Raw genomic sequence first — 13417 nt, 5'->3', positions numbered from 1 at the left:
GCGGCGCACGACACGACCCTCGATAATAGTAACCATCGCGGCGCGCGATACGTCCCTCGAAATATAGTATCCATCGCGGCGCGCGATACGTCCCTCGAAATGGTACATCCTCTTTAAGTTCTCATTCTTTCTCAATGCATATAACACTTTTCACCATCATGTCTCAAAATAATGCAAATGACATGTTCACACAAATAAGAGAATATCACCATTTTCATAACATTGCACAATTCACAACAATAATGATTCAAAAAGCCTTTCGAACCATTCTCCATTATCAGCACATCACACACAATCAATTATTCACATTGCCTTTTATTACCCTTTGTTTTCATCATTAAAATTAATCAAGGTGTACAAGCCAACCCATCACCAAATCCCGTTACTCACAAACATATACCACAAGGAAATACACGCATTCCATACACTTAACAAGAGTTTAGAAATTCACTTGCCTTAACCAATCGAATAATCACTCTGGGACTTGAGCCTTTCCTTTCTGTTGACCTTCCAAATCGATGCAATCTATTCAAGTATATATTCATAATAAGGTTTCGAAACTAACAACACCCACATTACTATAGGTTAAGCCTAGATTCAAAAGCTCACACCATCCTATAATCAATTTCCTAAAGTTTAAATCTATGGGTAAATCTTAATTTCTCCAAACAATACAACCCTAATAACTTTCATATAATATAGTATCCCTAAAATTTAAGTAACAATATGCTGGAACATGGATATATATCAATGCGATGACCAAAAAGAGCTTTACCACTCCAAAATTAATAGCAATCATTAACCTCTAATAACAAAATAATATAAAACCCCATATTAATTCCATTCAACTATCACCGCCAATGTAAATCAAATTAATCTTATCATCACTGCCAATCATTGCCTTATTATTGGCAATGATTGGATCACTCACTTTTGTTCTTACCCTCAGTAATAATAACATGACCAATTAATCCAATTTGCAGCAATTCAACTCTTAATTTTCCGACCGAAATAATATTATAATACTAGTTCCTATATGCAAGAGTATTATAAACAGATACAAATTGAAACTCGCTTTAGAATTATCAAAAGTGTGATAATTTTCTCTGTCTCTCTCGTGTAATTTCAATATAATAATATAATAATAATAATAATCCTATGACATATGTTCATACTCATAAAACTGCATACTAAACTTACCGGAAATACTTGTCAGCCTAATTACTGATGATTGTGCCGCCATATTTTAAGTTTCTGTTGAGTTCTAAATCAAGATAGGAACCCTAATTATTATAAGGACTAGTTATGAGTGTGGTGGAAGTGACCCACTAATTTTTTTTACTGTTATTTTGTTTAACCACTAATTAGTTAAATTATTAAAACTACCCACTAATTTTATAATTATAATTACAATAATTCAAAATATCCATTTAGAATTTATCAAAAAAATATTTTATGAAACAAAAGTTCCAAAACTAAAACGACCAAATGGGTCGTTACAATAGATACCAATTTACCCATCAATTAATTAACTCAATTTAAACGTATAGTTCAAGATTCTCAAAAATGACGTACCGGGTCATTACAATTGAGGTGCCTTCTAAATATAATATTCAACTGATGAGGTGTCCATTGTTCAGCTATTGTACTTTGTTGCTGAAAAACCCGAGTGTGTATGTCTAGGAAAAGTGTCTCCAGATTTCCTGCTTCATGCCAATCCTCCTTCCAGAATCTAGTTTTAGCACCATCTACCACTTTAATCTTCGTGTTTGGTTTGAATTCATCCCATAGTGATCGGATGGATTTCCATAAACTAACACCATAGGGAGTGGTAACTTCCTTTGTCATCCAATTGTCACTTTCTTCATATTTGCTTTTATGACTAAGCCCCATAAATTGTGATCATCGTTGGAATACCTCTAAAGCCACTTCATTCTCAAAGCATAGTTTGATTCTTAAGGTTCTTGATCCCTAAACCCCAACTCTCTTATCATTGATCACTTTTTTCCATTTTGACTTAGTACCCCTTCCTTTCCTTTTTTCCTTGCTACAAAAACTTTCTCCTGATGCTATCCAACCTATTGATGACGCCTAGAGGAATAGGAAATAAAGACATCATATATGTTGGAAGTGCATCAAGCACAGAGTTGATCAAAGTCAGTCTTCCTCCAAGGAGAGGTACTGAGACTTCCAGCTTGCTAGTTAGCCATTTTGTGGAAGTACTTGGTATTCTTGTTCCCCTAATTTAGCCAAACAGATCTTGACCTTCGTCTCCGGTATATCTTTACATATTTTATTAAACCCTCCGGGTTCAGAAGTAAAGTTGCCTTTTCCGTTGCTTCATCTTCCTCTATCAGTGGCAATATTTTCCACAACGGCCAGCTTTTTAAGCACACAATAGTCAGGTCTCCCAATGTAATCGAATGAGTCCCACCACTTCCTAATTCTATCTATGAAACTATCCTGTCAATTCTTGAAGATATTTGATGATTATCCCCTTTATACCAAGTGAATTTAGCATTTCCGAATTGGTGATCAATTAGATTCAAATCCTCAATCAAATCAGAAAACTCTCATTCCTTTTGTTCTCCTAGTACAATTTTTCTTTTTTGAAGCATATCTGGCCACATTGAAATCCCCACATATTGCGCAATGGACCTTCTATTTATCCTCTAATAGAGACAATTTCTTCCTATGCTAGTCTTCTTTCCACATAGCAATTGGGTGCATAAACACGAAAAGTCCTGCAATTGTGATTCAAATTTACAGGTGAAAGTATATGTCCCCGTCTCTAGTACCTCCCCCTTCCATATCCTACCATCCCACAACATCACTATCCCTCCTCTTGTCCCACTCGCCTCCAAACATGCCTTTGACACACACACACACACACCCTATACCCCCCAAATAATGTCAGCTTTTAAGTCCCCCACAATGTTCTTGATAATCCTCCTCTTATCTCTATTATTCAAAACCCTTACATTCCATGATGCTAGTTTGAATTGCATCACGAAATGGTAAGGAAATTTTCCCCCCTTTCTCTACCCCGCCTTGAATTTCACATTAAATGCTACTAAACTTTTCAATCCTTTAGAACCTTTGAACCTTGTCTTCTTACAAACCGCAACAGCATCCTGATGTCTGGCTTGTCTGGCACTGTCCACCTGTAATAGAAGTTCCAGAGCTTCTTGTTCATGGCCTTGGAAGTCGACATCCAGTAATTTCCCTAGACGGTCAGATCTTGTTTTACCCAAACAGACATCTCTCTATCTTTTTCTGTAGTTAAATGTTGTTATTGTGTGCACAATAGCTCAGCCTCTTCAACCTTCCATTCTTCAATGGAGGACACTAATCTTTGCTCTAGTGTATTGTCTGCAACTTATTATACACCTTCTCCATCCCGTCCCTGATCAGGATTTGCGACTTTGGATCTGTGGTTTGCAAGACTGCATCTATCAAAACATCACTTGAACTGATTATTGACATCTCCTGAATGTTACTCTGTTTTGTTCTATGCTCCATACAGAATTGGCTTTCTGTATCTTTAAGAGACCAATCCTCTCTAAAGATGGGCTGTGTTGAGATTGTTATGTTGTTAAAAAAGACCAGACTTGCTGGTTCAAGCCCACTGGTTCATAAAAAAAAATTGTCCTCTCATTGAGGCCCAAAGAATCATCCTTCATTAAAAGGGGTATGTACCTCCCACATACGTCAATGGGTAGTGGGTACCACCACTTTTGATAGCTTTTCTCTTCCCACATGAGTTTCTGTTCTAGAATCCCTATTTATAAGGAATTTCTGAGCTGAGACAGAGGTTACTCCTTATTACTCTCTGGTTTATATTATGATCCAAATTTATCACAGTGTCATCCTCTTCGGTAAAAGTCGAGGCTTTTTTCGGCAAAACTTCAAATCCTGCTTTGCTTTCCACTCATATCGGGGAAAAACACTTGATTTCGTCACGCATAATTGAAACTTCTTTTGATATATTTCTTCCATCATTTGCCACCAAAATTCTTGCCCACTCATATGGTTTTGTATCTTCTTCAATAGCCACCCATCCACCACAGAGTTGTCCAATTTCTGCAAAAACTTGATGTGGCCAAAAATGAAGAGGGGCTCCTATAATTTTGATCCATGTCTTTTAACTTCCATGGAGATTGGTTCACAACCTAGGGTTGGAATCCACCATTCTAAGTTGAAAACTAGGTTTTCCCATTTCCACTGGCCTTGAAGGGTTTGTTCCAACATGAATTTATTAGAAAGTTCAAAGAGGAACATATTTCCATATAGCTCATAAATATTGACTCCAAATGACTTCTTCTATTCAGAGGATGACCATCTTCTAATCTCGGATAAGGAAGATGATTCTTTGTTGGCCTTCTCCAAATATCCTACACGGCACCTGCTTATTAGCCCATCCTCTTGCTTGTCTGATTTGCTTGTCATCTCCGTATCTCTATGAATTTTAGTAAGTCATTCGCTGTCTCTCACAACCTTTGCATAAGGATATTTGGGTTCTGTAGCTCTTGATAGGATCGTTGGTACCAGTACTTTAGGCATTTAATGAAGTTTTCAATCTTAAATGCTAAATTGTACCATCCAGCATTTAAGACGGGTTCTGGAATGATGATACAGATCTTCCCCAGCATTCAAATCATTAATGCTCATATATCTCCCGTAATCATTGTGTTTTCTAGTACAGAAAAATTCCTCCTTTCTGTCAGCAAACCTCCATCTCCTAATGTTCTTCTAATTATCAGTGGATGCTTCTCTAAGAAGTGAGCAAATCCAGTGCCTTGCTGCTTATAGTTCTTCTTCTCATCATTCTCCAACTTCTCTCCACCCACTCATACCAAACAGAACCCTCAGCATTCCATTTGGTTATGTCGAAAGATCTGAAACCTGCATTAAAATATATCTTGTTTTCCCCAAAGCCGCAACAAAGAGTAGAGAATACAAGAAAGAAAAGGTATCGAAAAGGGTATGTCTCAGGCAAACTACCGGAAAAGAGGGTTCTCTCTCTCCTAGAAGGTAGGAGATAGTTTTTGGGGAATGTGACTGGAGTATGTTTAGTTTATATGCTGGAGACTTACATTCTTGCAAGATATGGCCGAAACAGAACCTCTCCGGTTCTGAAACACTCTACAGAAAGAGTAATGTTGCTATCATCCGGTAACACAAGAATGAGTTTGCTATCTTTGGATGATAGCTCAGCTTCATAATCCTGAGCTACATAACAGCTCATCTGCAAAACAAAACATGATGGATGTCAAAAGATTAAAAAACAATTCGATCAGAAAACATATGTAAGGAGTCTTACCTTGCACGAATGCAAAAAATTAGCAGCCGTGCTTGAGCCCATAGCCTCCTAATCAGAAAATATACTTAAAAAATTTAGACGTGACACATGGCAGTTCAAAAATTTAAGCAAAAATTTTATAAAGACATTTGATTTGATTCTAGAACCTTGATTTACCAGTTAGAAACTATTGAGAATTGATTCGAAAAAGGAGTCTCAGTTACTAAGTTAGTCACCAAGTTACTTATTATTTACTGTTAGTTTGAATAAGTCTTTTACTAGAGTTAAAAAAGTCTTTGTTAGGTTGTTATTTGGTTACTAATTTTCTGGCACTATCCTAGTTTCTAGTCTTGAGGGAGTCATGGAGAGACATTATCTAACTGAGGCAGATGTTCCCCATTAATAAAAAGTGCACTTCTACATAGTACTTAGTTCATCTTCTTTATGCAGCTCTAAATTTTGTAGTTAAAGATTCTCGTTTTTTCCTACATTCTGGTATCAGAGCAAGTGTTTGATCTTTGACTGGGCGATTAAGGAGATACGGATCAGCCAGAGGGAAATATAAGAAAAAAAAGAGTTATGGCAGCAAATGGTATAACATCCTCTTCTTCACAACCCCTCATACTCGCCTTGAATGGTGAGAAGTATGAGTCATAAAGCATCAAGATGAAGACCATATTTAGGTCGCAAGAATTGTGGGACTTAATCGAAGATGGGTCATCTTCACTGATGTAGCAGCGCCGGATGCAGTGGGAGATGCTTGGCTGATTTTGAAAACTAAGTTCCAAGGTTCGTCAAAGGTAATTACTGTGAAACTACAATATGTTCATGAAAAAACAATGAATCTATGTAGGACTTCTTATCAAGAGTTAGTGGAATTGTAAGTCAAATGAAATCATTTGGTGAAGAGATTGGTTATAAAATTGTAGTTTCAAAAGTTTTTAGTTCACCCCCAAAGTTTGATCATGTGGTTGCAGCCATAGAGGAATCAAAAGACATATCTAAGTTATCATTTGATGACCTAATGGGCTCTTTGCAATCTCATGAGCCACGGATCAATAAGTCTAACAGAGAAAACTGAAGAACAAGCTTTTCAAGTGAAGGAAGAGCATCCAATTCAGAATGAGAAGTCGTTAGAGCAAGGAGCACGAGTGGCAGGGGCTCTTTTAGAGGCAGAGGACGTGGTAGAGCTAGAAGCCAATTTGGGTGGACAAATAGTCTTAGAAGTGGAGTGTAGGGTTACAATTATTAAAATAGATCAAGTTGATGTTTGGTTTGTGGATAGTGGCTGATCCCATCACATGACCAGTGAAAGAAAAGGATTTAAAGAGTTAGTGAGACAAAAGAAAGGCGAATTTGGCTTGGTGATAATAAGGAAATTCAAGTCGAAGGTGAAGGTACTATTGTTGTCCAGACAAGTCAAGGCAAAGTGAAACTTATTCAAAATGTGTTATTACTCCTAGTTTGGCACATAACTTACTAACTGTCGGGCAATTGTTGTCTTGTGGTTTCTCTGTCTTGTTTGATGATATGACTCATGTGTTATCAAGAATAAGAAGTCTGATAAAATCTTACCAAATATTATCATGACATGACAGATAATAAAATGTTTCCACTCGAAGTTTCAAAAGTTGAACAAGCCTTGATGGTTAGTAAGAAAAATCTTGACGAATCTAAGTTGTGGCATTTGCAATATGGACACTTGAATATGAATGGATTGAGATTGCTAAGTCAAAATAAGATGGTTCATGGTTTGCCAAATATAGGATCTGCTGAAACTACATGAGAAGGTTGTGTATATGGCAAACAACATAGAATTATTTTCCTATCGGAAGATCCATAAGAGCTACTAGCTGTCTTGAAATTATTCATGTAGATTTGTGTGGTCCTATGGACACAAAATCTCTTGCTGGTCCTCGATAGTTTCTGTTACTAACTGATGATTACAGTCGGATAAGTTGGGTATATTTTTTGAAGATCAAATCAGAAACTTTTGCAAGCTTCAAAAATTCAAGGCCCTGATTGAAAACCAAGTCGATAACAAGGTTAAGGTTCTGCGTAGCGACAGAGAAGGTGAGTTCTTATCAGAATTTAAGTTATTTTGTGAAGAAAATGGAATTCACAAGGAATTGACTGCACTTCACTCCGGAGCAAAATGGGATTGCTGAGCGGAAGAACCGAACTGTATTGGAGATGGCAAGAGCATGTTAAAGAATAAAGATCTTCCAAATCAGTTTTTGGCTGAGGGGGCTCATACTGCAGTTTATCTGCTTCATATCTCTCCAGACCAAAGCAGTCATCGGTCGGACACCTTTTGAAATCTGGAAAGGTAGAAAGTCGTGGGTAAGTCATTTGAGAATTTTTGGTTGTACTGCACATGCTCTTCTCAACATCGTAAAAAGCTTGATGAAAAATCTGAAAAAAGCATCTTTTCGGGTATTGCTCTGAATCTAAGGCTTTTAGATTATATAATTCGACAAATGGTAAGGTGATTATCAGGAGAGAAGTTGTATTTGATGAAAACACATGATGGAATTGGAAAGCAACAATAGAAGTTCACAAGTTACAATGGAAGATGAAGCCTTTCCTAGTGAAGAAGTAAGTCAATCTCTTGCTAATAGTCATTCTCTTACTAATAGACCAAGCCACTCTTCAAGAAACTCCAGCGACACAAATCCAAGGTGTAGCATCCTAACATTGTTGGTGCCTGACTCAGAACAACCCGTGGAACTCCTCCACGAAAGTTTAGATCACTTTTAAATATTTATGAAACATGTACCTTTGCTTTATTCGGTGCAGACCAGCTAGCTTTCAAGAAGCTTCAACAAAAATGGAAGGAGGTGTGCAATGGAAGAACTTGTGGCAATAACGATTAATGGGACATGGGACTTGGTGGGCCTTCCAAATGGAAAAAATGTTACCGGAGTAAAATGGGTGTTCAAGACAAAGTACCATGTTGACGGAAGTGTGCGGAAACACAAAGCAAGATTGGCCGCAAATGGATATTTGCATCAACAAGGCATTGACTCTGACGAAACTTTCTCTCCAGTTGCTAGCTTTGAAACAGTACAAATCATTTTAGATTTGGTTGTACAATTAAATTGGAAGGTTTATCAATTTAATGTTAAGACTGCATTCCTTAATGGTGATTTGGAAGAAGAAGTGTATGTAACGTAGCCAGATGGTTATGTAGAGAAAAGAAAGGAGAACAAAGTATACAAGTTGAGAAAGCACTCTATGGGCTAAAACAAGCTCCTCGCGCATGGTACAGCAAAATCAACTCACATTTCAGAGAAAATGTTTTTGAAAGAAGTAAGATAGAGCCAACTTTATATGTGAAGAAATATGAAGAAAATGATCTATTGTTGGTGTATGATCTATATGGGTTCATCATACTCTCTTGTATGTGATTTAAAATCTTCTACGATGAAAAAGTTTGAAATGACGGATTTAGGAGTGTTGCATTATTTTCTTGGACTTGAAGTGAAGCAGGAACAAGATGGAACTTTCTATCACAAAGGAAGTATGCCACGGATCTTCTCAAAAGATTTAACATTCTTAACTGCAAAACAGTGGCTACTCCTTTGAATGTAAATGAGCAGCTGCAACTTGATGATGGTATTGAAAAATCTGAAGGAAGTTATTTTAGAAGTTTAGTCATTTTCTGTAGGAATGATTTCAAGGTTATGCATAGGCCTTCGAAGCATCATCTTGGAGCAGCTAAAAGAATCTTGCGCTATGTTGCTGGATTACAGGATTTGGACTATGGTACTTTCCAAAACCTGATCTTAATCTCTATGGTTTTCCAGATAGTGATTAGGCAGGGGATGTGAACGATAGAAAGAGTGTTTCTGGGATCCTTTTCACTCTTGGTTGTGCAGCTATTACTTGGAGCTCAAAGAAACAATCAACAACAGTGTTGTCTTCTTCCGAGGCTGAATATGTTGCAGCGGCATCTTCAACATGTCAAGTGTTGTGACTGAGGAAATTACTTGCTCATCTTCACCAAGAACAAAAGGGAGCAACAAAAATTTTCTGTGATAATTTATCAGCAATTGCAACAGCTAAAAATCATGTTTGTCATGGGATCAAAGCACATAATATTCGGCATCATTTTTATTTCGGAAAAGGCTCAAAACAACCCCTAAACTATTTGAAATAGCTCATATATACCCTTAAACTTTATTTCGGCTCAAAACTACCCTTCCCCTCATACTATTGGGTCAAAAGTACCCTTCTTATTAACGCAAGTTGTTAAATGCCACACAGATGTCATATGGATGCCACATTGCATGCCAATAGGATTCCACTGCCACGTAGACTAAATAAAAAGGGTCAAAAATACCCTTAGATTATCTGAAATAGCTCATATTTACCCTTAAACTATATTTCGGCTCAAAACTACTCTTCCCGTCAAACTATTGGATCAAAAGTACCCTTCTTATTAACGGAAGTTGTTAAATGCCATGTGGGTGCCACATTGCATGTCAATAAGGTTCCACTGCCACATAGACTAAATCCCTAATTCCTAATTACTTCCCCCCTCATTTCATTATTTCCAGAAATGGTATATTCACTGTTCTCCCTCGTTTCACGGCTAGGGTTTCATACTTTTCTTCGTGACTGGGTTTCAAAGTGGATATTCATGCTTGTAGGTTAGTAAATATTTTTTCTTATTTTATTATGTTTACGATTTCAAAGCATGATAGTTAGGATTTCACAACTTTCCCCTAATTTCGCAGCTAAGGCTTCGTAGCTTTTTTTGAGGCTGAGTTTCAAAATGGATATTCATGATTGTAGGTTAGTAAATATTTTTTCTTATTTAATTACATTTACGATTTCAAAGTATGATAGTTAGAATTTCACAACTTTCCCATCATTCCGCGGCCAATGTTTCATAACTTTCTTCGGAGCTGAGTTTCAAAGTGGATTTTCGTGGTTGTAAACACAATAAAATAAGAAAAAAGTTTACTCACCTACAACCACGAATATCCACTTTGAAACCCACCGACGAAGAAAACTGTGAAATCCTAGACGCAAAATGAGGGAGAAGGGTGAAATTGTTTTGGAAAATAATGAAATGAGGGGAAAATGAGTAATTAAGTTTTAGGGATTTAGTCAATGTTGCACATGTAGAATTTAACAACTTCCGATAATAAGAAGGTCACTTTTGACCCAATAGTTTGACGGGAAGGGTAGTTTTGAGCCGAAATATAGTTTAAGGGTCAAGATGAGCTATTTCGAATAGTTTAAGGGTACTTTTGACCCTTTTCCTTTTAGAGTGTGTTTGGTATGAAGGAAAACATTTTCCGGAAAATGTTTTCCAATTTTCTCATGTTTGGTTGGGACAAAAGTTTTGGAAAATGTTTTCCAAATCAACTCATTTTCCTCAAAATTAAGGAAAATGACTTCCCTTCAAAAATTAAGGAAAACATTTTCGAAAGCTCTCCTCCAATTTCATATTACATTTTTTTTAGGAAAACAAACATTAATTTTTTAAAAAAATATTTTCAATTTCAAAATTTTATTTTTTCACCCGATCTCTGACCACCCTCCCCCCAATAGTTTGACGGGAAGGGTAGTTTTGAGCCAAAATAGAGTTTAAGGGTATATAATGAGCTATTTCAGATAGTTTAAGGGTATTTTTGACCTTTTTCCTTTTCTTTTTTTTTGAAACTGGTAAGATTGTATCTTCAACATTAAGGGCATGTTGGTCACCACCAAAAAGTGTTAGTTACAAGCTTCCTATCAAATCTACAATCTGGTTGTATCTACTATATACAACTGTTTACACCAAAAATTGTAAGGATACTATACAATTCCATTTGACCTTGTGAACGGAATTGGATCTATTTTCAGAACATCTACCATTCCTTTCCTTCCAAACTGACCACAATATACATGATGGTATTAACCTCCACCATATTTGGCATCATTTCATCCATCTCCTGGTTTCAGAAGGGCTTATTGAGTTCGAATAAGTCTTTTACAAGAGTTGAAAGAGTCTTTGTTAGGTTGTTATTTAATAACTAATTTGCTACCACTAGAATTCTAGTTTCTAGTCAAGTGGGAGTCATGGAGAGATATTATCTTCTTGAGTCTGTAGCAGATGTTTCCCGTTAATAAATGTGCACTTCTACAAAGTATTTCCTTCATCTTCTTTATGCAGCACTAAATTTTATAGTTAAAGAATCTCTGTTATTCCTACAGAGACAGTAAAAATACCTCTCTTAATGCCTTATCAGTGAAATATCTCCCATAGTATATGTTATGATCTTCCAGCTGTTTCTTAAGGAACTCCATGACCTTCAATGCTCCAATTTCCGTAGCATTCACACCCACCAGGTGCATGATTTCACCATGACGAACTGTAAAAAACCAACAAATCACAAGAAATTTATGATTAAATTACATCATCAGAAAGAATAAATAAGTGGAGAAACAAACTTTCTGACTGAAATATCCTTGCTACTTTGAAAAACCTTACCTGGAACAACAGATGTCTAGTGAATCCTAATATGGACTACTATGCCGGAAAGTTCCCTTGCAGAAAATAAAGCTAACACGGCCTACAATGTTTGAAAGTAAGAAAATCATTTCACTTGAGCAATTCTCTTGTAGTACCCGTACCCCGAACAACCTTAAACATTATCAAAATAACGAGTTGAGGTTCTCCTTATTGTAATTAATTGTCATACCTTAACTAGCTATAGGATTCATTATATATGTAAAGATATAAAGAACTACAATAAGTATTTCTTCTTCTAGAATCTTCATGGTATCACGACTCATTGTTAACTTGAGAAGTGAGTTTTTCTCCTTCGCAGCACTAGGGTTCCTTTTTCTCGAAAAAAAAGCTCCAATTTTCTCCCTCGCTTATTGTTACCTTCTATTAATGTTCTAGAAAAACTAATACCACCATAAGTTTCCTCTCCCTTTAAAGATAAAATCCTAGAGAACAGATTCGGCAAAGGCTGGCGCACCAGCTGCCAACAGTCGTAGCTAGGCGACAGGTCATCTTACGCACCGGCGAGTGTGGCTTTTTTAAGTTCTTTCCCCCTAGGGTCGCAGTCCTATTCCGAATCCACCCATTCAATTTAAAGATTTTTCAATCACAGAAGATAGGATTCGAAGAGTTAGACCTTTCTTCAGCAATGCCCTTCAGTTTATCTTCTCTGAGGGACAAGTTTGAAGATACGCTCTTTCTGAACTTTGGAAAATGTATGTTTCTAATTTAAGGTCTAACTTATTTTTTTATTTTTTTTATTTTTTTTTTGGGGGGGAGGGGGGGGGACACACACACACAATGAGTGGATAATAATTCTCTTTGACAAATCAGTGCGGTTCGTGTCTTGGTTATATTAATGAAGAGAAGTAACAACCAACCGCATCTAATGATGGTCAATGGAATTCTGAGTATTCACTTGTTATGACATGGCTCCTGAACACTATGCACCCACGAATTCCCAAACAATATCTATTACTTGACAGCTGAGACAAATAAAAAATCTGGAATTCAACCAAACGTATTTGCTCTTGCAAAGAAAATGAGCAGATCTGAAATTCGGAATAAAATTCATGGCACAAAGCAAGGTGAGTTGACCACCACTGATTATTATTCTGAATTAAGTGAGTTATGGCAAGAGATAGACTATTATGAGGATCTCCAAGCAAAAAGTAGTGAGTATGCAGTTCTTATTGAAGAATTCGTTGAATAGGAACGGGTTTATGGCTTTCTGTCTAGTTTGAACCAAGACTATGACCAGACCAGGATTCAAGTTCTTGGCAGAGTTCCTTTTCCTTCTGTTGAGGATGCATACTCCTATGTTCAACAGGAGGAGCGCCGAAAAGTTGTCATGCTTTATCAGGCTCCAACCAAGAAGTCTAGACCAATTATCTCTCATGAACAACCAAAGGCGATCATCTCTGATAAAAATCACTTGCACTGAGATTATTATGGAAAGGCAAGACATACAAAGGAGACCTGCTGGAAACTACATGACTTTCTAGCAAGAGGCCGTGGAGGAAAACGTGTAGGTCATCAAGGCATTCGGCTAATATGCTGAAATGTGGAGACATTCGAGAAACGGCTTCCAGAGAAACCTCATCTCCAGG

General features: G+C 36.9%; 1 protein-coding gene across 7 annotated transcripts in view; it reads right to left on the bottom strand.

Moving 5' to 3' along the window:
• LOC101266703 (actin-related protein 8-like) overlaps positions 1-13417 on the bottom strand; it is a 63012-nt gene that overhangs the window by 34148 nt on the left and 15447 nt on the right. For 4 of the 7 annotated variants that reach the window (XM_069292312.1, XM_069292315.1, XM_069292314.1 and 1 more), the window contains 5 exons: positions 11790-11871; positions 11528-11670; positions 5324-5371; positions 5097-5248; positions 456-525 (listed from right to left, as the gene is read on the bottom strand). In XM_069292312.1, the coding sequence (XP_069148413.1) occupies positions 456-525; positions 5097-5248; positions 5324-5371; positions 11528-11653 (396 nt within the window). In that variant the 5' untranslated portion in view covers positions 11654-11670; positions 11790-11871. The remainder of the gene's footprint in view (positions 1-455; positions 526-5096; positions 5249-5323; positions 5372-11527; positions 11671-11789; positions 11872-13417) is intronic. The other 3 variants (XM_069292313.1, XM_069292316.1, XM_069292309.1) reach the window with 2 other exon arrangements.

Source organism: Solanum lycopersicum, chromosome 12 (genome assembly GCF_036512215.1).
Source record: "Solanum lycopersicum chromosome 12, SLM_r2.1".
Lineage (NCBI taxonomy): Eukaryota > Viridiplantae > Streptophyta > Magnoliopsida > Solanales > Solanaceae > Solanum > Solanum lycopersicum.
Note: the sequence above shows the minus strand (reverse complement) of the source record. Positions and strands in the feature narration are given on the sequence as shown.